Raw genomic sequence first — 26,858 nt, 5'->3', positions numbered from 1 at the left:
CGCCTCCCAAATGCTGTCAAAATGCTGCTTCAATCAAGAGAGGCGCGCGGTGTAGGGGCGCTTACATCGCGGGCCGCGCGTAACTTGCGCGGGCGCGCTTAACATAGGTGTGGGCGCGCTCCATGCGACACTCTAAATCATCAAGAATCCTCCCCCATTTACAGTGTACCTTTAAAACCTTCTCCACTACTATCAATTTAGCAATATTCTATGCATCAATGCCAATGTCCCTACGGATTGAATTGACACCTAGTACAACACACTTAACGATGATCATATCCCGTGATTTCCATATGGATTGAATCACACGAATATATCCAACTATTCGAAGGTGAAGTACACACAAGACAAATCGAATTAACCATCACTTGACACTTTTAAACAGCCATGTGTCCATATCTTACATAAGTTCATCAAAGTTTATATGTCCATCTAGACTTCTTGAAGCGGCTAAACTTCGAACTTATATAGGTAGGTTCTCACATACGTACTAGTGCCCTTGCATGTGATAAGACACCTTCATCTAGAGCTTATCAACACTAAATCTTTGAGAACTCTAAATAAACGCTACATTTCACATCACAAGTACCATAGCAATATGGGTCACAAATATTGCTAACAAACATAAAAAATGCAATATAACCACATTGAATCTAAGACTTGATGTTTCTTCAAGCGTTAGATTGGGTTTCACATATTTGTGTTTTTGGACATAAACCCATTCCATTCAAAGCAAATATGATGGAATGTCTTGGCATTGCTTTAGTAAAGCAATCTGCCAAATTCATTTTAGTAGGAAATTAGTCAAGACTTATGACTCCATCATTGATAAGCTCTATCACTAGGCTATGCCTAAGTGAAATATACCAAGACTTACCATTATACACTTGACTATATGCCTTTATCAAGGCCAAACTCGAATCACAATGAATAGCCACCGGTGACATTGGCTTTGGCAATAAAGGCAACTCAAACATGAGATTTCTCAACCATTCAGCTTCCTTACTAGATGAAGCAAGAGCAATAAACTCCGCTGCCATAGTGGAATCCGCAATGCAAGTTTGTTTCTTGGAAGACCATGAAATGGCACCTCCCCCAAACATGAACACCCAATCACTAATAGAATAGTCATCCTTTTTGTAAATGATCCAACTTGCATCAGAATATCCTTCTAAAACCGAAGGAAATCCACTATAAGTCAAACCATAATCCAACGTACCCTTAAGGTACCTCAAGACCCTCCGAATTGCAATCCAATGTTGTACACCCGGGTTACTAGTAAATCTACTAAGTTTCCTTACAGCCAATGCTATATCCGGTCTTGTACTCGTCATGGCATACATCAAGGATCCAATTATCCTTGAATATTCCAATTGGGAAACCGTTTTCCCCGAATTCTTAACCAATTTAACATTAGGTTCCATGGGGGTATTTACAGGACACTTATCAAACATATTAAACCGTTTGATCATCTTCTCAATATAATGAGATTGACTTAAAATAAGTCTTCCATTGTCCCTAATAATCTTGATGCCCAAAATGACATCTGCCTCCCCCAAATCCTTCTTCTGAAAAGATGAGGATAAGAATTCCTTGGTTAATTCTACTTGTTGTAGACTTGTACCAAGGATAAGCATATCATCAACATATAGACAAATGATAGCACCATGACCTTTGTCATCAAATTTGCTATATATACACTTATCTGCTTGATTCACTTTGAATCCAAAGGGGACAATATTGTGTCATCTAATTTCTGATGCCACTGCTTTGGTGCTTGTTTAAGTCCATACAAAGACTTAACCAATTTACACACCTTATTCTCTTGTCCTTCCAAAACACACCCTTCGAGTTGTTTCATATACATTTCTTCCTCTAGTTCACCATACAAAAATGTCGTTTTGACATTCATTTGATCAATCACTAGATTATAAACCGAAGCCATTGCAATCAATAATCTTATGGAAGTAATTCTTGCAACCGGTGCATAGGTATCGAAATAATCAACACTATTGATTAGGGGATTTTGCTCCTCCCAATCGGAATGCGCCACGTGGACCAATCAGGTCCTGCCAAGTGTCCCCTAGTTGGAACTGTCAGGGCTTGCCACGTGGCACGCGCTTATTCGTCCACCTTGGACCTGTTATGTCACGACATGTGGCATACTCCATGCCTAATGGAGAATCCGGCCACCCAGGCCCAACTTCCGAGGGAAGCCCAATCGGCCCTAGGTTTACCTAAACCTAGGATGGGCACGTTTCCCAAGGTTATAAATACCTCCCTTAATCCTCATTAAGGAGAAGAAGTTTACGAAAAACATTACGGAACAAACACATTAATTACACACATTAATAACCGGCTGATCTCGCTAACAAAGCAGATTACCTACGCTAATCACTCTCACCTAGAGAGAACTAATCACTTTAATTTCCGTATTAATTACTCCTTAATCAGTTACTAACTTGACCGTTGGAGGCGGAGCTCACAGGAGTCTCCGTTATTTTGCAGGTACAGGCGTCCGGTTCCAGTCTCGGAATTGTAACTCTCCTGCAGGACATCAGAAAACCCCGAAACAACTATGCTTTAGCCTAAAGCCTTGGATAACCAATCTGACTTTATATTTCACTATGGAGCCATTCGGTCTCCTTTTCCTAGTGAAAATCTACTTGCAACCAAGAGGTTTGCAACCGGAGGTAAATCCTCTAAACCCAAGTATTATTTCCATGATGGAATCCATCTCATCATTTATAGCTTTCTTCCAAAATGCACTATCTTGAGAAGACATTGCTTCACTATAATTCTTTGGGTCACTATCCACATTAAAACAATATGGAGTAGTAGAACTAAGGACATTCCTAGAACCTTCAACTAAATAAATTATAAAGTCATCACCAAAGTTCTTAGGTCTCCTTTCCCTAGTACTTCTCCTAATTAGAGAAGTTTCAACATTCTCATCATCGAATGTTTCTTCATGAGTTTCAAGTTGATCATTCAACTCTACTAACACCTTATCATTGCCACTTATTTGTAGATCTTTTAATCTACTCATTGATGAAAATCTATTTCATCAAAAATTGCATCTCTTGACTCAATAACTGAATGTAACGATATATAGTCATTTTGTTCTATTACATAGAACCTATAGGTTTTGCAATGCTCAGCATAATCTATAAAATGCATTCCAAACCCCTTTCACCGAGCTTTCTCTTTTTGTTACCGGGCACTCTTAAGATTACCCTACAACCCCAAACTTTCAAGAATTTCAAGTTTGGCTTTCTTTTGTACCAAAGTTCATAAGGAGTAGATTGTTTTCCCTTAGTGGGAACCCGATTAAGAATGTGACAAGCTGTCAACATTGCTTCACCCCAAAACCCTTCACTCAAACCAGACTAAGATAACATGGAATCAACCATTTCTTCAAGAGTTATGTTTTTCCTTTCAGCTACACCATTTGATTGTGGTGCATAACCCGCTGTAGTCTCATGAATTATACCCAAAGATTGGAAATAAGCTGGATCATGATATTCCCCTCCCTTATCGGTTCTTATTCTCTTAATTAATGATTCTACTTGCACTTCTACTTCCCTTTTATAAATATCAAACTTTACCAAAGCTTCATCTTTGGAGTATAAAATATCACACTAGACATGCTTGCTATTTAATCTCTTTAGATTGTTAGGTTTTACAGCAATTCAACCACAATGAACTACTTAAGTTTGTGGGAACAAAACCTAAAATAGTGTATAATTACAACCAAATTATGCAACAACCAAATACTAATCAAAGTATTACAAACCAAGCACTAAAAATCAATGAATTATAGAAATTATAAAGAAAAATACTAATGTGAAAGATACTAAACTTGCCTCAATTCCAAGCCTTTGTAAATGAACATGAACATGAGAATACCGATGACTACATAAGTCACAAACCTTGATACTTTGTCTTAGGCGTGTGAAACACTTTCCTAAAGAGATTAATTTCCCCCAAAATGGTGCTTGAGTTTATACCGGAAATTCTCTTTGAGATACAAAAGACAACACTTCATTCTTTGCACTAAGAGACGAAGTAAGATGATCAAATTCACAAAATTTGGCTAAAATGATAGTGTTTTCAACAAGAGTTTGCAAGATTCTTAAGAGAAAAGGTGTGGAGAATACTCCCAGAAGAAAATATCAAAAACTCAAGTTCTATCTCCGAAAATGAAGCCCTACTTAATTAAAAGGAAATAACCGTAAAAAACCGCAGAACTGGGAAAGCGACACATGGAGGCGCGGGCGTGCCACCAGCCACGCGGGCACGCCTCCCAAATGCTGTCAAAATGCTGCTTCGATCCAGAGAGGTGCGCGATTTACGCGCGCTTACATCGCGGGCCGCGCCTAACTTTTACAGGCGCGCTCCATACGCCACTCTAAATCATCAACACAAATGCAATTGAGCACCTTGGTTGCGCCAGAAATTCGTTTTCAAGTTAGTGATACGACACACTGATAGTGTACCATTGTTTGTGAGATTATCTTTTTTATCTTACTTAAGTATTTTTTTACTATTTGTACTAAACTACTCCATTATTTACAACAAATGTAACTAATTTAATCTATATTTGTATTTTATCACATATTTTTTATTACAAAACCTCAATTATAATATGCATATAATGACCCGGGGCATTGCCGGGCCAAAAACTAGTTTTATATGTTAAACTACAATTGTATAAGAGTAAAATTATAAAAAGTTGATATTGTGAAAGTATTTTATGAGACGAATCTAATAAAATCATTTTGTTTAACGTATAAATCATATTATAGGTCAAATAAGAATGATGAATAGTGCAAAAGTCTCATTGTTGTAATATTATATATTGAACGTTTAAACTAAAATTTAAATAATCAATATTATTATTTTTATTTTTTCTTTTATATTATAATATATAAAAATATTTTTTAAAAAATAAAAACATCGCCTATAATCGGTCCAAACCAATTCAGTTTGAGTTTTCGATTGGTTTTTATGGTCCAATGTAGGTTCGGTCCAAGTAAAACTAGTCCAATCATCCCCATTTCTTAAATGTTTAATTTTTCCAATCTTCATTTTAGTCCAATTCAGTCTTTTGCTAAATCGGTCTTGAACATGCCTAAATATGATATGAGAATTGTACAATGTACACCACACATGGATCATAAACACTGGTCTTACTTCTTGAGCCATAAAGTTTAGTAATATGTTTCTCGTGTCAAAATATTTTACCCTGTTCTTTGAATAATTCGAATTTTATGTCTTGTTTGATGGCATTTGATTAAAGATAATTATAAGTGCAAGTCAAATTGAAACAAATAGAAATCCATTTTATACATTATCTAACATATGAAACATTGAAGGCCTTTTTTCTTCTGTTTTCTTTTTTTGCCTTCATTTTTACACAACGTGATTGATCAAGTCCTTATGATCTAGAAGGACATAAACATACACAAAACCACCACTTTCCTAGTAGTGGTGTAACTAGTGGCGGTGGTGCACACATTCAGCCGGAATAGTCGGAAACCGGGCAGTGTCAGTACAATAGTCATAAATCAAGTGGTTAGCCTTAACCCACTTCAGCTGGTGGCTCTGGTGGATACTAAGCTCAGACATAGTAGGCTCATTCCACCAGTATTTTCTCTCTGTACCACTGCTACACCTCTTCATGTTATCAGCGGCCGTGGCGGTCGCCTCCGGGCACTCACAAGCATCAATCTCAAACCCTTGGTAAGAGGCAATAAAAGGGGCATGAGACCAATCTGTCTTCACCCTTCCACCTTGTGTAGCCCAATCATCTGCATTCCATATTGAGCTGTATACTCCCATTGCTTGGTCCTTGGGAAAGGGAATCCCTCTATGCTCTAAATTCATGTGCCGTCGTATTGGCGTCTCGTCTACCATGAATCTGAAAGATCCCAAACAAACATAAATTCTTCCACACTTCAGGTAAAACCGCTAACTCAAGTAACAGTCTAATCCGTCACAGAAAAAAATAAAGACGTTTTGTATTCCCGAGTCACGGGTATTAAATTAAAACAGTTTCAAAATGAGTAAAATGAGAAATTGTTGTACAACAATCATTTGAGGGGACCATAGAGGGAAAACAATTCATTGTGTACATGGTAGGGTAAACCTTATCATAGCAAAGCAGTAGGTTGGGAATAGAATGATGTTTTCGACATTAGTGCATGACATAAAGTCAGATTAAAGTTGTACCAATAAGATGTATAATTAATTAAATTACACAACTTTAGTTAAAAGCTGATATAATTACTAAAGTTTTGCTTAATTAATTACCACATGAACAGAATCTATGCACTCCATCAACTCGATAATTGAGCTTACCTTTATCATGAAATTTGTGATTAATAATGCAATGGAAAATGACTTACAGCTTCACATGAAAGTAACCTCTACTACTATAGCAAGTCTTGTTCTAACAAAAACTATATTTATGAATTCTAACAACCTAAATATCCTATATATAGTTCAAAATTCATATTTTGGATAATCTCGGTAAGGAGTGCTATCACAACAACCAACTCAACTATTCGTAATATAATGGATGTCCCTAATCAACTACCATGACAACGATTCATTTTTATTGGGTCATAGTAACGAATTGATTCATTACTATTGTATTACATTACATAGAAGAATGTAGTAGTAATTCATAATTTTTCTTCTGTTTTTTTTTTTTTTTTTTGATAGGACATAATTTTTCTTCTTCACACAAGCAATTGTTTACTTCTTAAAGACAAATAAATAACCTGATGTTGACAATTAATGATGTACAATAGTTAATGTTGACAAAAATATCACGTGAGATTGATAATTTGTTTTCTTCTGATAATTTCAAACTTCACATTTTCATACTATTAGATACTAATATTAATTGAATAGAAAAAGACAAGCTGAGTGTTAAATCTGCAGACCAATAATTGAAACCCATCACACCTACATATAATCCTGGGCACCGTGCCAGGCCGTGCCGCCGCGGGCCGTGCCTGGCGGGCCACGGGCTGGTTCGTGCCGTGCCGGTCGTGCCGGCGGGGCGGGCCGTGCCGTACCGGCCATTTTCACAGGCCAACCCACGGCACGGCACGGCCCTCGTGCCTGGCGGGCTCGTGCCGTGCCGGCCACGTGCCGGCCTGCGGGCTGGTGCAGTTTTCAAATAATTTTTCTTTTTTTTTATTTATTTATTTTTTTTAATATATGACAACATTATAAATTAATAAGTTTATAATTTATATAAGTTATAAAATTATAATTATAAGTTTTATAAGTTATAAAATTATAATTATAAGTTTTATAAGGTTATTAAGTTATGAATTTTATAATTATAAGTTGAATATTTATGTTTTATAATTTGTATATTCAATATTTATATTTATATATTTACTTTATACTATTACTTTAAAATTTAATGTTTATGATTTATTAGTAATTGGTATGATTTTTTTTTTTTTTAATATGAATTTACAAATTGTAACAAAACGGGGAAAAAAGGCAAATTGGACTTTTTATGTGAATAATGCGTACTTTATATTATTATTACTTGAGTTGAGAAAATTGTACAATGATAACAATGATAAAAATCATACAATGATGGTATTAAACAAAAATTGGAAAATGATAAAATTGATATTTTTAAAATCGTACAATATACAATAATTGTCTATTCTTCTTCTCCTTCTTCTTGCTCGTCTTCGTCTTCGTCTTCGCCTTCAAGGTCATCGGCTAGTTGCATAGATTGGGAACTAGCCAAACCCGAAGCGGAGGTTCTTTCTTTGTTGTCGTTGTGGTCGTAAGAACGGTCTTGTGAGCGATTTTCCGCATCCAACCAATCTTTGAAACACACGCACATTTCTAGTGTTTCGGGTTTTAGACTTGTTCTTCTATCGTCTAAAACCCTTCCGGATGCGCTGAAAGCTCGTTCGGAGGCGACGGAGGAAACTTGGATAGCAAGAATGTCTCGTGCCATTGCCGCCAAAGTTGGATACTTCGAGCTTTGTTGTTTCCACCATGCAACGAGGTCGAGGCTGTTTATCTCATCGTCGTCCATGCCTTTGGTGAAGTCATAACTCAGGTACATCTGTAACTCCGAGACGTCGCTTTGCGTTCTCCTGATTGATGAATCACCTGAAAACCTTGAAATCAAGTTAGTAGCTTGTGAAAATAAATGTTTGACCTTCTTACTTACGTTTTTGGATGGTTGGGAAGGCCCTGAGCGATGAACGGTGTCATATTTGGCTTCATAGACTCTATATAAAGCAAAAAATTGATCCTTCACATTAGTCTTATAGTTTTCTACATCATCGTCAAGAAACATGCATTGAAAGTAAATGTCAACTAACATAAATGTGTTTTCATACTTTTGCCTAGGATCTAATATGGAAGCAAAAATATAAATCAAAGGAATCTCACTATAATATTTACGCCACTTTTTTTCCATTGATGGAAGATACTGATCATAATCACTTTGATGGCGATGATCAGCGAAAAGTTGGGCGAGTAAACATGCATTAGAAAGAAAGTTTTGAGCACAAGGATTGTAAACAGTAGAAAAACAATACGTCATGTTATATAATAACTGTAAAATTGCATATATCTTTCACAGTTTTTCCAATCATCATCATACAAAGCATTTTGTGGAAATTTTTGGTTGTAAAATAATGTTAACGGGCGCTTGTACTCAATTGCCTTTGTTAACATGTCATAGGTGAAATTCCACCTAGTTGGGCAATCGGTTCTAATTTTTATTACCCTTATCTTTTGTTGTTTTAGAAAACTCTTCCATTCTTGGTATCTCATGTTACAGCTATTAATAGACATAATAGCATCTCTGATTTTGCTGTAGTATGGGCCAATTGCCCGAACTCTATCCTGTACACATAAGTTAAGTACATGGCAAACACATCTAGTATGAAGAGCTTCACCGTCTAATAGTACATCGGTTAAGTTTTGTTTGATAAGATTAGCTGTGTATGTCATAGAGGTTGCATTATCAAAAGTCATAGACATCATTTTATCTCGAAGGTTGTATTCGTCTATTGCTTGCATTAAATGGTGAGCAATGTTAATGCCAGTGTGTGGGTATTCCAGCATTTTGAAATGTATTATTCTTTTTTGTAACATCCATTGATCATCTACCCAATGGCAAGTCACACATAAATAGTGATATTTATAACCACTATCCCAAGAATCGGCTGTTAAAGATACTCTACAGTTAAGGTTACTCAATTCGGCTTGTAACCGGACTTTGTACTCTAGGAAATTTTTCATTGCGGCGGAACGAACGGTTTTCCTAGAGATTCTTTTATAATGGGGTTGTAGTGCTTTGTTAATGTAGGTGTTGAATGCGTCACTTTCCGAGAAAAGAAAAGGTTGTTTGGCGTGTACTATCATTTTTCCTAGTTCATCCCTATCCCTCTCATAGTTGTATGTAAAGCCGTATGGATGGAATTGAGAAATTTTGGGCTGGGTTGGATCACTAGCTGGTTTTGCACAAGCTTTCATGTGTCTAGATAAGTGTCCCGTCCCGTTTTTGGTAACTGTCGTGAATACACTATTACATGTTTTACATTTTGCCAGTAACTGCCGTATTACCAGCTAGTGATCCAACCCAGCCCAAAATTTCCCAATTCCATCCATACGGCTTTACATACAACTATGAGAGGGATAGGGATGAACTAGGAAAAATGATAGTACACGCCGAACAACCTTTTCTTTTCTCGGAAAGTGACGCATTCAACACCTACATTAACAAAGCACTACAACCCCAACATAAAAGAATCTCTAGGAAAACCGTTCGTTCCCCCGCAATGAAAAATTTCCTAGAGTACAAAGTCCGGTTACAAGCCGAATTGAGTAACCTTAACTGTAGAGTATCTTTAACAGCCGATTCTTGGGATAGTGGTTATAAATATCACTATTTATGTGTGACTTGCCATTGGGTAGATGATCAATGGATGTTACAAAAAAGAATAATACATTTCAAAATGCTGGAATACCCACACACCGGCATTAACATTGCTCACCATTTAATGCAAGCAATAGACGAATACAACCTTCGAGATAAAATGATGTCTATGACTTTTGATAATGCAACCTCTATGACATACACAGCTAATCTTATCAAACAAAACTTAACCGATGTACTATTAGACGGTGAAGCTCTTCATACTAGATGTGTTTGCCATGTACTTAACTTATGTGTACAGGATAGAGTTCGGGCAATTGGCCCATACTACAGCAAAATCAGAGATGCTATTATGTCTATTAATAGCTGTAACATGAGATACCAAGAATGGAAGAGTTTTCTAAAACAACAAAAGATAAGGGTAATAAAAATTAGAACCGATTGCCCAACTAGGTGGAATTCCACCTATGACATGTTAACAAAGGCAATTGAGTACAAGGGCCCGTTAACATTATTTTACAACCAAAAATTTCCACAAAATGCTTTGTATGATGATGATTGGAAAAACTGTGAAAGATATATGCAATTTTTACAGTTATTATATAACATGACGTATTGTTTTTCTACTGTTTACAATCCTTGTGCTCAAAACTTTCTTTCTAATGCATGCTTACTCGCCCAACTTTTCGCTGATCATCGCCATCAAAGTGATTATGATCAGTATCTTCCATCAATGGAAAAAAAGTGGCGTAAATATTATAGTGAGATTCCTTTGATTTATATTTTTGCTTCCATATTAGATCCTAGGCAAAAGTATGAAAACACATTTATGTTAGTTGACATTTACTTTCAATGCATGTTTCTTGACGATGATGTAGAAAACTATAAGACTAATGTGAAGGATCAATTGTTTGCTTTATATAGAGTCTATGAAGCCAAATATGGCACCGTTCCTCGCTCAGGGCCTTCCCAACCATCCAAAAACGTAAGTAAGAAGGTCAAACATTTATTTTCACAAGCTACTAACTTGATTTCAAGGTTTTCAGGTGATTCATCAATCAGGAGAACGCAAAGCGACGTCTCAGAGTTACAGATGTACCTGAGTTACGACTTCACCAAAAGCATGGACGACGATGAGATAAACAGCCTCGACCTCCTTGCATGGTGGAAACAACCAAGCTCGAAGTATCCAACTTTGGCGGCAATGGCACGAGACATTCTTGCTATCCAAGTTTCCTCCGTCGCCTCCGAACGAGCTTTCAGCGCATCCGGAAGGGTTTTAGACGATAGAAGAACAAGTCTAAAACCCAAAACACTAGAAATGTGCGTGTGTTTCAAAGATTGGTTGGATGCGGAAAATCGCTCACAAGACCGTTCTTACGACCACAACGACAACGAAGAAGGAACCTCCGCTTCCGGTTCGGGTTCGGCTAGTTCCCAATCTATGCAACTAGCCGATGACCTTGAAGGCGAAGGCGAAGACGAAGACGAAGACGAAGACGAAGACGAGCAAGAAGAAGGAGAAGAAGAATAGATAATTATTGTATATTGTACGATTTTAAAAATATCAATTTTATCATTTTCCAATTTTTGTTTAATACCATCATTGTATGATTTTTATCATTGTTATCATTGTACAATTTTCTCAACTCAAGTAATAATAATATAAAGTACGCATTATTCACATCCAAAGTCCAATTTGCCTTTTGTCCCCGTTTTGTTACAATTTGTAAATTCATATTAAAAAAAAAAAAAAATTATACCAATTACTAATAAATCATAAACATTAAATTTTAAAGTAATAGTATAAAGTAAATATATAAATATAAATATTGAATATACAAATTATAAAACATAAATATTCAACTTATAATTATAAAATTCATAACTTAATAACCTTATAAAACTTATAATTATAATTTTATAACTTATAAAACTTATAATTATAATTTTATAACTTATATAAATTATAAACTTATTAATTTATAATGTTGTCATATATTAAAAAAAAAAAAAAAATTATTTGAAAACTGCACCAGCCCGCAGGCCGGCACTTGGCCGGCACGGCACGGCACGAGCCCGCCAGGCACGAGGGTCGTGCCGTGCCGTGGGCTGGCCTGTGAAAATGGCCGGCACGGCACGGCACGAAATCCTGGGCCCGCCGGCACGACCGGTACGGCACGAACCAGCCCGTGGCCCGCCAGGCACGGCCCGGCACGGTGCCCAGGATTAGAATATAACCATGTTAAATACGGGTTTAAGTCGCACTCATCATCAAAAAATCACAGGATTAGAGAATTAAATAGCGACGAACAGAGGTGAGTAAAAAACTTACACAACATGGCGGGGAGTCCAGTGTAAAGAGTACTTGTGGAAGTCTTTAGTAGGATCAAACCAAAGGTTAAGTCTTTGTTCTCTATTGCCCTCACCATTGACATAAATATTGGTTTGAACTATGTATGGTTCTCCAGTGGTGTTGCCTAGGAACTCAAAATCAAACTCGTTATGAGTTGGACCTTCCGATGACATCTACAATCAGTAGCGGATTCAGATTATTATTTCATGAATAGGGGACCAATTCTCTTTCTCTTTTGAGAATTTTATTAGGACCATCCAAAACCCATAATGATTTTGTACAATTGATAACAAAACACATTATTATATATTACCAAGTTTTATACATTAAGATAATTATGAAACACCATACATAAAATTGCCTTGGTATAATGAGGTGACTTTAACAATATTTCTATTCAAACTTTTTACCAATTAAATTACAGGTTACTCGTACTATATTCACGTATTATTATTAAATTACATGTTACTGTAATTATTACTCTTAAGTAGAACTAGTAACAACTAATGTTACACTAATATTGTCATACAACAACTTATATTTTTGGATTCAAAGACAATTAGCTAAAATAACTCATAATTCTTAATTTTTAAAACTCAGAATTCTATCACAATTATTAACACTTAACAGCAACATCACATTATCAAATTCTAATAATCATCAAGTATTCTGAAATTGAAATAACTAATAGAGTAAATTGGTTAAATTCACGTGTTTGAAATGGACTGACAAGCTATGACTACAGGGGTACTACTTCTTATCTTTAGCAAAGATAACACAATTAAATATTGAACCCATGATTTTATAAATATAAAATTAAATTCTTCTCAACTGTTTTACTGAAATAAATTAATTTCCTCACTTCAGTATTTGTTGTTACAGTACAAAATTAACTGCGGTTAAAGCTAATAAACAGTAATAATAATTATGATGATAGATTACTTACATAGAAAGCAGTAACAGTTCCAGCAGAATCACCCTCCACTAGCTTGATTTGAACAGTAACCTTCCCATACATGTATTTGCTCTTTGACTGAAACCCAGCTCCTGTTTAACCAAAATTGACCAACAATTAGTGTCCAGAATAGTCCTTACGTACAATACTAGTTTAAATTACACTATTAACACGATTAGTAACCACGGGTGTAGTCTGGTACTATAAATATTTATCAGCAGTTAGAATCTAAATTACTTGTAATTAATAACTTTTTTTTTTTGACCGGTTGTAATTAATAACTTTATCTAAGTTAAATTGCTACGTTACTAGTTTAAATTACGTGACAATTAAACCGAACGAAGGCCGGTAAGAGACAAAGAAAAGAAAGGGTTATAATTAATTGATTACCAGAAAAGTTATCAAGTTTGAGCTTGAGTTGCTGTCCTTCATGGATGAAATGGTCAAAAGCCCAAGTAGGTTGAAACAATTCATCAAATTTAGATGAACTAACAACTTCCAACATCATCCAAACCACAAAACTTAGGTAAAAAATTGCAAATTTCTTACTTTCATTAAAAGAACCCATTTTTTTTTTCCAGAGAGAAAATTTAGTAAAAGAGTGAGAGTGAGTGAGTGAGTGAGTGATTCAAAAAAATAATTTGAGTCTGTTTTTATAGAGAGAAAGTAAGGATAGCGTGAGTAAGAAGCTCTTGAAATCAATGCAAAATAGCAAAAGCCACGTCACTATCCACATCAGACTCCACGTAGGATTTTTCGAGACGTGAGCCCTAAATATCAAAAAATATAGCCGTTAAGAAAATAAAATGAAGCTGGCAAAGAGCTGGACTGTAAAAATGGAGGTACACTGTAAGAAAGGTGAGGTCGCTTTAGGTAAGGATAATTAATTGGGGTCAGAAGCAATGGATGAGTGACACTTGGTGGTTTCCAGCTGGGTGATATAGGTGTACAGTTGGCATGACAGTAGGAAATTAAAGGTCTGCTTTTTAGAGATGGCATTCAAATACTTGTAAGGGGAATAGTAACTTTTTGGCATGGTCTTGGTAGATATTTTGAGTGGACAATTGAGTATCAATTATTATGTGTAACATAAATTTAATAAATGATATATTGGGTAATAAACTTTTTTTTTTTTTTTTTTTTTTTTGAAATAGATAACAACTTGGTGTGCAAGTCTTGTCTCGAAATTGTAGCCTAATATATCATACTTGTAAGAAATACTACCTCATTTTCTTATTATGTGCAACAAAGGAATGTTTTATGTCTCACAAATAATACATCTTTGTTACACATAATAAAAAACAGAGGTAGTATATACAAAATTAAAATTGTTAAATTAGCAACCCTTTATAGACACAAGAGTTGTTCATACAATAACTAATTAATTTTGACAAATTAATATTGTGTTCGATTGTTTTATACACTCGTCAAGACTTGTTAAAGGTTAGAATAATCACTATAAAACAAAACTACATTAATCCTTCTCAAACTCTATTCAAACTAAAACCAGCTTAATAAAAATGTAGCTACCAAAATAATTGTATCGAAATTTTATTTTCTCCATAATTTTTAATTCTACTATTTGGGTTGAGCACAGAATTTAAAAAAGGAATAAAATAACAAAAATGTCTATGTGACTATAAATAAATGAGAGAGAGTAAAAGTGAGAAAATATGGGTAATTAATCAAATGTGAGTAAGGGTAAAAAAAAAAAAGGTATTTGGTGTATGAAAGTATACTCATTACAGAAAATGGTGCAATTAATATACAACTCCCCTTAAAAAAAATGGTGCAATGAAAAAAAAACGAAGGAAGCATAATTATGCTAAGTTTTCATTCTGCAGTTATATAATTTTAAAAGTCACGTACTCAAATAATATATTCTTTGTAATCTTTCCGTTTCAAAAAGATATTAATATAGAAGATTCAAAATTAGTCATTGACAAACACGGTTAAATGAAATGTGTTAACTAATACGGAGTATAAATAGAGAAAGTAAGATTTAGAGCACAAGGAGTGCAGAGGTGAGTGAAATTTGGTGCACCAAATAATGGAATCAACCACCAGTGTTGGTGGTCATACCACCGTCGTCACCAAAATTTCTTTTAAAGAACAATACTCGCACTACCGGGACCAAATGGGGACAAGGGGGGATAGCTGACCCCGCACATTTTAAGAAAAGAGAAATACTTATAAACAATTTGTGTGCAACAAAGTAATAAATGAAAAGAGGTGGTCTAGTGGTTAAAGTGTTAACAATTGTTTTTTGAGGTTATAGGTTGAATCCCTTTAACTAGTATTTTTTTCCCTCTTTTATAATCCAAAATTTCCCCCTTTTCTTACTCGTTATCCTACTTCATATATATATATATATATATATATATATATATATATATATATATATATATATATATATAAAGTAGCCATTTTTCGGGACCATTTAGCGCGCCACAAGCAAAGATATTATTTCGACTAATAAAAATTAGATTTATATTTTAGTTTAGAATTAAAAAATTTATTCGCCATCTAAGCAAAATTAACGAATGGGATTTAAAAATTTTAACTCAATTTCTACTTAGCTATATAACGACGAATAGTGATTGAGGATTTAAATAATTAAAAAGGCAAAAAATTATCATTTGATATTAGAGATTTTATCTATCTATATATATAAAGGGGAGTCCACGTAGGGATTTTTTTTTTTTTTAAATTATTAGAGTGCGTAGGATTAGTATTTTTAAAACGTTACAATAGGATTATGTCACGTAAGATTAGTTTTTTAAAAGCGCTACGTAGGATTATAATAAAAAAAAAATTTAAAAAAAAGCACCACGTAGGATAAATATTTGTAAAACACTACAATAGGATTATGCCACATAAGATTTTTTTTTAAGCACTATGTTGGATTATAATGAAAAATACACTACAAGAAAACAGCTTGATTCCGACGGAAAAAATCCGTCGGAAACATCGGAAATTCCGTCGGAAATTGGTCTTCCGTCGGAATCAGTCTGTCGCAAAACCCTTTGTAGGAAATTCGAACTTTTCCGACGGAATTTCCTTCGGAAGGCTAGTTTCCGACAAATTTATTTCTGTCGGCGCTGTTTTTGACTTTAATCGAGAGTCCTTCGCAATTTTCCGACGGAATATTCATCAGAAGTAAACCATACCTCAGCCTCTAGTGCCTTCAGTTTGGCTTTTTCATCTGTTTTGGCCATCAGACACAAGTGTGCTGATTCTTCTGAGGGTTGTTTTTCTTCTTATTCTGACTCCAAGTCTCCCCCAAGCAGCTATGATGGCCTTCCTTACATTCACCTTTGAAAAAGATGGCTTGTAGGCTTTGGACTCTTTAGCTTGATTCTTTCCTTTGAACTTTACTCTATCATTTTCCTTTAGAGGACAGTCTCTAATGAAGTGATCTTTTGAACCACACTTGAAACTGGTAGTTTCTTTGGAACTTGAAAGAGCTAGGAAGGGCAAGCAACCTATAGAGTACACTATACCAGAATGGATTACTAATGCTCAAACCAAAAGAACTGAAGGTCTAGGATACAAGAAGAAGTTCCAGAAAGAAAAGAAGTATGTTGATTTGCCTGGTGGTATTATCTGCTATTTCTATTGTAAGACAGGACATAAGCAAAAAAAATGTCCTAAGAAAGATAAGAGAACTCTCAAGACTGAAAATCATGTTAGACAGATTTGAGTTAAGGAATCTGATTCTACATCTGTTACACAGGAACCCAAGGAGACCTGGATTCCTAACACTAACGTTTGATTTTTAATGCAGGTTCCAGTGAGGGGGAACAACACGTGGTACCGTGACAACGGTTGTTCTAAGCACATGACTGGAGACAAAACTAGATTTCTCTCACTGGACGCATACTATGGTGGGACTGTGACCTTTGGTGACAACATGAAAGGTGAAATTATTGCCATTGAAAAAGTAGGGAGGTCAAGTTCCCATGCTATTGATAATGTATTTTTGGTCGAGGGTTTGAAACACAACTTGTTAAGTATTTTGCAACTCTGTGTCAAAGGTAACTTTGTTAGCTTTACTTCAAATTCGTGCAGAATCATTAATAATGACACTGGGAACACTATACTAGAAGGAACTCGTAAAGGGAACACTTATACAGTGGATCACAACGAGGTTCCAAATAGTAGTTTGACATATCTTAGTGTTATTAAGAATGATCCTTTGCTATGGCATAACAGATTTGGCCATGCTAGTTTTTCTTTACTTGATAAGCTTAGATCTAAGGAACTTGTTGAAGGTCTTCCATTTATCAAGTTCCTAAAATGATAAAGTTTTTCATGCTTGTGTTAGAGGAAAACAGACTCGTGTTTCTTTTAAATCTAAAAATATGGTAAGCACCAAAAGACCTTTGAAACTCATTCATATGGATCTATGTGGTCCAATGAGAATCCAAAGCAGAAGTGGTAAAAGGTCTGTTATGGTTATTGTTGATGATTTCTCAAGGTTTAGTTGGGTTTTCTTTCTTGTAAGCAAAGATGAAACATTTGATGAATTTGTTGCCTTTGTGAAGAAAGAATAGAGAAGAACAAGTAACCAACTAGTGATCTCAGATCAGATCATGGAACAAAATTTGAAAACTATAAGTTTGACAAATTCTGTAAAGAACATGGAATGGACCATAACTTCTCTGTTCCGAGGACTTCACAGCAAAATAGAGTGGTTGAACGCAAGAACAGAAGCCTTGAGGATATGGCCTGAACAATGCTGATTTCTAGTGGTTTGTCTAGGAACTTCTAGGCAGAAGCAGTAAACACCACATGCTACATACTAAATAAGGTCACTATTAGAGTCATCACCAACAAGACACCATATGAGCTTATCAAAGGAAGAAAGCCTAATGTTTTTTACTTTAGATCTTTTGGTCGTAGATGTTTTGTTCATAATAATGGTAAAAGAAACTTGGGAAAGTTTGAAGAACGAAGTGATAAGGCTGTATTCTTAGGATATGCCTCAAATAGTAAAGCTTAAAGAGTTTACAATAAAAGAACAATGTGTGTTGAAGAGTCTGTACATGTAATATTTGATGAAACTGAACAATTTAATGATGTACAGGAAGGAGATGATGATTTTGAAATTGGAGTTGTACGAAAGTATGATCCAGATGAAGAATCAACATCATTACTGAAGCAACATTCTGAAAAGGAAGGTGAAACGAATCATGAAGCAAATGAGGAGCAAGCAACAGAGGAAGCACAAGGAACCAGTCAACAATGCAACTCAAGAAAGGTTGTATCACTAGTAGAAAATCATAAATTAATTAACACCGACTGAAAACCCCCCTATAGCACCTATTCAAAGCCCCCCTATAGCACCGGTTTTGAACCAGTCTAGATTTAAGGGATGCTAAAAAACAGGAACATTAGCACCGGTTCAAAACCGGTGGCAATTAATAGCTTTGGCACCGGTTAACCAGTGCTAATTTATATTTTTGGCACCGGTTAACCGGTGCTAAAAGTCTCTAGCCGCGCTTTTTTTTTTTTGTGGTATTAATAACAATTGGCACCGGTTCAGTTCAAAACCGGTGCCCTTAATACCCCAAAAAATAATTTTTTTTTATTTTTTATTTTTTTTTAATTTTTTTCACTTAAATTGATATATAAACACTAACATATATATAAAGTTACATATTTTCATTAATAAAGGTTGTAATATTACAATTTTCATCCACAAAAAAAAAAATGAAAAATTACAATTTTCAAAAGACCAAAATAGCAGAACAGTAGTAACACAGTAGCAGAGCAGCAGTATCTATAGAGTAGAACAACAGCAGGGGCATAGCAGCAGAACAGAAAAAAAGATTGTCAAACAAGCACTTGTTTCCTTCATCCAAAAGAGTCTCTTTCTTTTCCTTTGTTTCCTTCAGCTTTTGCTTCTTTGTTATGTAGTTTCCAAGTATATATATAAATGGAAAGCAAAGGTAGGAAGCTCTTGACATAGTATATCCCAAGCAACATTAATCAAGGGACATAATCAAGGAACATATTTCGAGCAACATTAAACAATGGACATAATTAAGGGACATATTCCAAATAACATTAATCAAGGGACATTAAAAAGGAATATAATCCAAGAAACTCAGGCACATATCACAGACACACAAACATCAATAGCAACAACAACATATCACAATCATACATCCCCTAGCCAACAACAAATCACAGTTATCAACAAGCAACACACAATCCTCCATCTCAGTCAACAATAAATCAAAAAATTCATCAACAACATCAAGGGACATAATCCAATAAATTCAAGGGACGACATATAAAAGGGCAATCAAGTTACCTAATCAAAGGAGCACCCTAATTTCTGCTTCATCCATGAAGCATTGAAGCATTCAAATTAGAGTTATCTACAATTAGGATGGGACACATATCTTTAAAATTCAAAGAATGTATGCATTTAAAGGGACAATTCATCAACCACTTGGATCAAAATTAAAAGAATAATCCATAATTAAGGCCAAAACCAAAATGAATTCATAAAAAAAAAGCCAAACTCGAAACTAATTCATGAAAAAAAGGTTAATACTTGTGATTTTATCAATTTATATGCATGACATGTACTACTCCGTACATGTTACAAGTAAAGTTAATTCAAAAATTCACAAAATTCATCATCATTCCTCAACAAAAACCGAAATTCATCAACAAAAACCTCACTTCATGCGCAACAACAGTAACACAAGCTCAGCATAGGCAAAGGCAGAGACTCAACATGCGCAACAACAGCAACACAAGCTTAGCATAGGCAACAACAATAAAAGAGGCTGACCAAAGGAATCAACATCAACAATGGCTGACCAGATGAAGCAATAATAACACAGGCTACACATAGGAAGCAACAACAACATAGGCTGAGGGATAGCAACATAACCTAACAACAGGAATCAACTGCAACACAAGCTGACCATATGAACCGACAACAACACTGGCTGAGCACAGGAAGCAATAACAACACAGGCTAAGCATAGGAAGCAATAACAACACAGGCTGAGCATAGGAACCAACAACAACATAGGCTAGTCACATGAAGCATTTCAACACATGGTAACCATAGGAAGCAACATTGCCACACCCTGATGAGCGCGGGGAAATTATGTCGTTGACTAACCTCCTCACGGCCAAACAAAATTTATTATAATCCTAAACTAACCCCTAAACAAGTCTAGTGGTAAGTTCGGAGTCGAACCACAAGGAACGGTAATGTTGGATTGTTCTCGATCTAATGCTTAAGCTACGCCGAAGTCGGTTTATGGATAGTGGACACTACAACTACACTAACACACATATAAAGATCAAGATATTACAAAGTCTACTAGGGGCAAAGATCCACTTTGAACAATTAACAAGTTAATGGGAATCGATTTGATAATAAATCATGCAAAGAAAGAATTAAAATGGGAATTAATTACCATCAAGAGCAATCTCTCAAATTCCTAGCCTAGATCCCTCATTGACTAGGTGCATAGAAGAAATTTACCCAAAATGCAATCAAATATATAAATTCTAATTCACAATCCCTTGTCAAACTAGAACTAACATGCAATTAAGTTTGCTATCTTGGGAGATCAATCCAATCTAAAACAAACAACATGCCATCATCAATTCAATCAATTTAATCACACAATTATCATCAAATTTATCTCAAATAACTCAATTAACCATAACAAAGCTTCACTTAACACCTAGTAGAAGGAAATCTACTCAAACATGATTAACAAAGCAATTAATAAAGCATAAAGAGAGAAGAGAGTAAGAAATGCTCATTGATATAAAATGGAGATCTTCAAATCATCAAATTCCTCCTTTGATTATCCAAAATCCATGATAACCATTGTTTCTCTCACTTTCTCTCTCCAAAATTTGAGAGTTTCTCTCTCTAAAAACCTAAAACTAACCTAAAACTACTGAAAATATGAATTCTCTCCTCTAAAATGAGCAAAAAATCTATTTATACCCCTTACTAAATTGCCTAGGAAGCTCCGCAAAAAGTCGAGCAGCGTGCAGAGGAGCGGGCGCTCCAATTTCGTGCACGGGCGCTCCTAGCTGCAGCAAAATATGGCAGAATCGTTCCAGAAAGTTTAGAGCGGGCGCTCCTCATAGGATGCGCGCCCGCTCCTATCGGACTGGGCAAACCGCTAAGCTTCAAATGAGCATATCTCCCACGTTTTACGACGGAATTGGGCATATGACCTGTCTTTGGAAAGCTCTCAAGATAAGATTTCATCTCCAATTGGAATTACCCCAAAATGTTTTGTAGATCAAAAGATATAGGCGTTTGAAGTTCGATCATTGAAAATCAAGTGCACATTTCTTCATTACTTGTTCTTTTATGTTTTATATTTCTTCAATCTTGAGCAATGAACTTATCCAAGTGTTCCTAAACATAAGAATAAACCAATAAAGTTTAATCTAATGCCATAAGCAACTAAAATATGCAAGAAAAGCCAAAATTGAGCAATAATGACATTTCACACGCAATCATGACAAATGTAATAAAATGTTATTAAAACCAAGTAAAAAGATATAAAAACTATGAAAAAATAACTAGAAAACTCTTAAAAATAGCGACATAAATGACACTTATCACCTGACCATAGGCATTCACAACAACATAGGCTGACCATTAGAACCAACATCAACATAGGCTGACCATAGGAACCACAACACAGAATGAGCATATGAAACAAAAACAACAACACAGAATGAGCATATGAAACAAAAACAACACAGGATGAGCAGAGTAACAAACAGCTACACAAGGTGGGCAAAGGAATCAACAATAACACAAGCTACAAATAGTAAGCAACAACCACCACACAACATCAACGAACACCAACACAAATATCATCAAAATCCACCCTGGCCAGCAACTGAAGTTACTGGCATACAGTCACAACCACAAACAAACCCTCCACCCTAACCATGCTGCTATATATATATAAAAAAAAAACCAAAAAAATAGAAAATAAATGGAATGATAAATAAATTAGGGTTTCACAGAGACATTTACCCATCAGCTACAGTTACTGGATCTAACGCTTAAGAAGCGAATCAGGGGGGGCCTCAAGTTTCACATCATCTTCATCATCGCATGAGATTTTTGCCCCAACTCCATGAATTCTTCTAAGGTTCAGACAAGAAACCCTACGAACAGATGGAAGGTGTAATGGGAAAACATTCATGGCCAACATCGTGGGACTCAAACGCAGATCTAGGGTTTCAGATTTGTGAAAAGTCAATTTTAGGAAAATCAAACCCAGAAAAACGAAGAAGAAGAAGATGAATAGAAATCTATTTTAGGAAAATCGAACCCAGAAAAGCGAAGAAGAAGAAGATGAATAGAAAATCGATTTTAGGAAAATCGAACCCAGAAAAACAAAGAAGAAGATGATGAATAAAAAATCAATTATAGGAAAATCGAACCCAGAAATCGAAGAAGAAGAAGATGAATAGATGGTGGATGGAAGAAGACAATGAGAGTGAGGAGCAACAAAATGGTAGGAAAAAGATGATGTTGAGGAGAGAGAAGAGAAAGATAAAACGAGAGACTGAGGAATTGAAACAGCAGAAAGAAAGAAGAGGGGAAATAGAAAGAACGAAAAGGGCGGCCTTTTTTTATATTACAATTGGCATCGGTTTGAACCGGTGCCATTTCAAGAAATTAGCACCGGTTTGGCTTGAACGGTGCCATTGCTCTTACACTAAATCCCGCCTTGTTTTTTTCCCACCGGTTTTCAAGAACCGGTGCTAATTTGTGTTTTTCTACTAGTGCATCCAATCAGAGACTTTCAACCTAAGTCTTGGAAGCATCAAAGTTCACATCCAATGGATGCAATAATAAGTGATATTGCAAAAGGAACTCAGACTAGAGCTCAGCTTAGAAACTTCTGTGCATTCTATGCGTTCCTATCCTCTGTGGAACCTAAAAATCATGTAGAAGCTTTGACTGATGCCGACTGGATTAATGTTTTGCAAGCTGAATTGAACCAATTTGAAAGAAACAAAGTTTGGCATCTGGAACCTAGATCTAGCCATCAAAAGAGTATAGGTCTCAAATGGGTATACAGAAACAAACTAGATGAACATGGTATTATTGTTATAAACAATGCTAGACTAGTGGTTCAAGGGTTTAATTAACAGGAAGGAATCGACTATGATGAGACATTTGCTCCAGTTGCAAGGTTATAAGCCATTTGTTTACTTATATCTTTTGCTGCTTACATGGGATTTAGGTTGTATCAGATGAACGTCAAATGTGCATTTCTAAAAGGATTTTTGAGGAAGACGTCTATGTGGAACAACCTCCTGGATTTGAAAATCGAGAGTTTCCAAATCATGTCTACAAGTTTGACAAAGCCCTTTATGGACTAAAGCAAGCTCTTAGAGCATGGTATGAAAGGCTGTCTAAGTTCCTTTTGAAAAATGATTTTAAACATGGTAAAATAGATAAAACTTTATTTTTGAAATCAGATGGAACAGACATCTTAGTTGTACAGATTTATGTTGATGATATATTATTTGGTGCAACTAATGAATCTTTGCGTAAGTATTTTGCTAACCTCACGGGTGGAGAATTTGAAATGAGCATGATGGGTGAGTTAAATTTCTTTCTTGGTTTGCAAATTAAACAAACTAAAGAAGGAATTATGATTCATCAACATAAGTATATTAAGGAACCGATTAAGAAATATAAGCTTGAGAATGCTAAAACCAATTGAACTCCTATGGGGGTTGCAACTAAACTTGATGAAAATCTATCTGGAACTTGCATAGATTAGACCATGTACCGAGGTATGATTGGATCTCTACTTTACTTAACTGCTAGTAGACCTGACATATCGTTTAGTGTAGGATTGTGTGCCAGGTTCTAAGTAAACTCAAAGGAGTCACACTTGCTAGTAGTGAAAAGAATCCTCCGTTACTTGAAAGGAACTGATGATTTGGGCCTCTTCTATCCTAAAAGTGACTTATTTGAGTTAAATGGTTTTACTAACGCTGACTATGTAGGTGATTTGGTTAATAGAAAAAGAACTTTAGGTATGGCACAATTTTTAGGACCGTGTTTGGTAACTTGGGTTTCCAAGAAGCAAAACACAATTGCAGTTGCATTATCTACAACTGAAGCTGAATATGTAGCTGCAGTAGCATGTTGTTCTCAAATTTTACGGATAAAGCAACAGGTTAGTGATTTTGGTATTATTTTTGAAAGTGTTCCTATTTACTATGATAATACAAGTGCTATATGTATTTCTAAAGACCCAGTTCAACACTTAAAGGTCAAGCACATCCACATTAGGCATCACTTCTTAAAGGATAATGTTGAACAAGGGAATATTAAGTTAGAATTTTGTCAAACCGAGAATCAAATTATAGATATTCTAACCAAGCCCTTGAAGAGAGAAAGATTTGAGAAATTGAGATTGGAACTTAGGATGATCCAGCTGACTTGATTGCTTTTGAAGTTCCAAGATATGGCAAAGTTAGAAAAAATGTAAAAAGAGGAAAAAGGACATCTAGCACAACCTTGGTGTGCTAAACATAGCTGAAGTGTCACCGTTGGTAAATTCCTTGAGGTTAGTTCACTAACACTTGAATGCGTGTGTGATTAGTGTTATACATTGTATGTGTGTAGAAAGCGTGTTCCAAATGCATCTGAATTTTGGAAAATCTTATTTTTGGAAATTAATTGAATTTGGAAAGAAAAGATTTTGTTAAAAATATCATCCTGATTAATTTTGTAAAATAAATTAAAGTTGTTCAATTAAATGACTGAAGTACCCCATTTATATCCCTTGCACCGCTTCATTACATATAAAAGAAATCTTTCACCCACATTATCTCGTCACTGTCAAATCACAAAACTACTCCTAGTAAAAACCATCAAACTCTCCTAAAACACTTAAACCTTCAACCATGGCAATTGAAACCAGCAAGAATTCCACTGAGAAAATACCAACCCCACAACATTCCAATCTAGAGAAACCTCACCTTTTTCTATGGTGGTTTACGAATCACCTAAAAAGGACGAAGAAATTCCAGATGAAGTTCCTACATCAAACACCCCCCACAACTTCTACCACTAAGAAAAATCCAATGGAGAAGGAGAAGGCTTCAGCAGGTGGAGTGGCCTCATCTTCAAATGTACTCAAAAGACTACAAGAGTGGAAAGAGAAGAAAGCAAAAGCAAAATCGCTAGAAGAGCACATCAAAGAAGTGAAGGGTTTTGTTGAGGGGGAATTGAAATCTGGAAACAATCCAATTGAAGAGGACGATGATTAGTCTGAATTGGAAAATAGTGCTGGAAGGTATGTTGTTGGTCATATAATCGATTTAACTTGGTGTAGAAAATCTAGGTTTTTGGAATTTCTTGATTTGTTGCGATTTTAAGGTTAGGAGCATATGTTATCTAAGTCTTCAAATAATTGCATGTATCCGCTTGCAATGAATGAATTTTGTAAGAATTTTAAGGTAAAACAGAGAGTTATATCTAGTAAAATTAACAAAATTGCAATAGAGTTTGATGTTGAACGGTTAGGAATTATTCTGAAAGTTCCAACTAAGGGTTATGAAATGTATGTTAAAGGAAAATCTGGTGTGAAAGTGGGTAGTTTTCTAGGTGGTGATATTGTTGAGTATCTGGGAGGAAAAAAGGGAGTTAATATAATGAATCATAATGATTTGAGTCCCATGAATAAGTTGTTGTTTAATTTGGAAAAGAAAACATTCCTACCGCGTACTCAAAAGAAAAATGAAGCTTGTTTGTCTGGCTAAAAAGATCATATCAATTTTCCTTCATTGATGTATCAACATCTAGACCACTGTGTTCCTAACAAGAACAAAGTAGGCTATGGGGCTTTGCTGTCTACTGTCTTTGAGAATCTTAGAGTAAAAATTAAAGGAGTTTATGGTGGATTGAAGGAAAAGGCAGAAAATGTGATTAATGAGGAGACTCTACTGGGGATAAGTTTGGTTGTTGTAGATGGGAAGATTCAGAAGGTGGAGGAAGAGAAATCTGCAGCCAGTGGGAAGAAGAGAAAGGGAGCAGCATCTGGTGAGCCTATGAGGAAGAGCAGGAGGCTTACAGCTAGTTCCTTTCCTCAAACCAACATGGAGAAGCCTCTATAACTGGATGGGGATGACAAGGTTTTAGAAGGGCAGGTTGCTGAGCTTACTAAACGAGCTAAAATTGCAGAGAAGTAGCTAAAAGAAGCAACAAGGAAGGTTCGAAAGCTGGAAAAGAGTGTGCAGGGTCTTAAGAAGAATCTTAAGGGACATAAGTTGGAATTCCAGAAGACTGTCAAGAAACTGGAAGAAAAGTTGGATGCTAGCATCGAAGCATACAAGGAGGACAACAAGAAGATTCTTGAATTCTTTGAAGCCTAAACTAACTTACCTCTTACAACCTATCCTATCTTAGCCTAATCTTAGCCCCTTTTATCTTTTCTGTTTATGTCATGAACAATTTTAATTTCGTTTTGGTATTTTGAACAAATTTAGTTTGTACTTATTAAAATAGGGTGATCTTTTGGTTTTTTAATGTCAATTTGGATCTTTTCCTATACATT

General features: G+C 35.5%; 1 protein-coding gene across 1 annotated transcript; it reads right to left on the bottom strand.

The window, feature by feature from the left end:
* Positions 1-5,324: 5,324 nt before the first annotated feature.
* On the bottom strand, positions 5,325-13,892 carry LOC110711856 (xyloglucan endotransglucosylase/hydrolase protein 9-like). Its single transcript, XM_021890298.1, has 4 exons — positions 13,642-13,892; positions 13,243-13,343; positions 12,276-12,469; positions 5,325-5,923 (listed from the first exon to the last, which is right to left on the bottom strand). The coding sequence occupies exons 1-4, from the start codon at positions 13,817-13,819 to the stop codon at positions 5,500-5,502; spliced, it is 897 nt and encodes a 298-aa protein (XP_021745990.1). The 5' UTR covers positions 13,820-13,892; the 3' UTR covers positions 5,325-5,499.
* Between the last annotated feature and the right edge of the window lie 12,966 nt (positions 13,893-26,858).

This window comes from Chenopodium quinoa, unplaced genomic scaffold, assembly GCF_001683475.1.
Source record: "Chenopodium quinoa cultivar QQ74 unplaced genomic scaffold, ASM168347v1, whole genome shotgun sequence".
Lineage (NCBI taxonomy): Eukaryota > Viridiplantae > Streptophyta > Magnoliopsida > Caryophyllales > Amaranthaceae > Chenopodium > Chenopodium quinoa.
Note: the sequence above shows the minus strand (reverse complement) of the source record. Positions and strands in the feature narration are given on the sequence as shown.

What these genes read in the sequence shown, in the direction of transcription:
- LOC110711856 (XM_021890298.1), bottom strand. Translation starts at nt 13,819, where the DNA reads ATGGGTTCTTTTAATGAAAGTAAGAAATTTGCAATTTTTTACCTAAGT. An exon ending in CAAACTTGATAACTTTTCTG is followed by an intron (nt 13,344 to 13,641) that starts GTAATCAATTAA and finishes TTGGTTAAACAG; the next exon opens with GAGCTGGGTTTCAGTCAAAG. An exon ending in GAACTGTTACTGCTTTCTAT is followed by an intron (nt 12,470 to 13,242) that starts GTAAGTAATCTA and finishes TACTGATTGTAG; the next exon opens with ATGTCATCGGAAGGTCCAAC.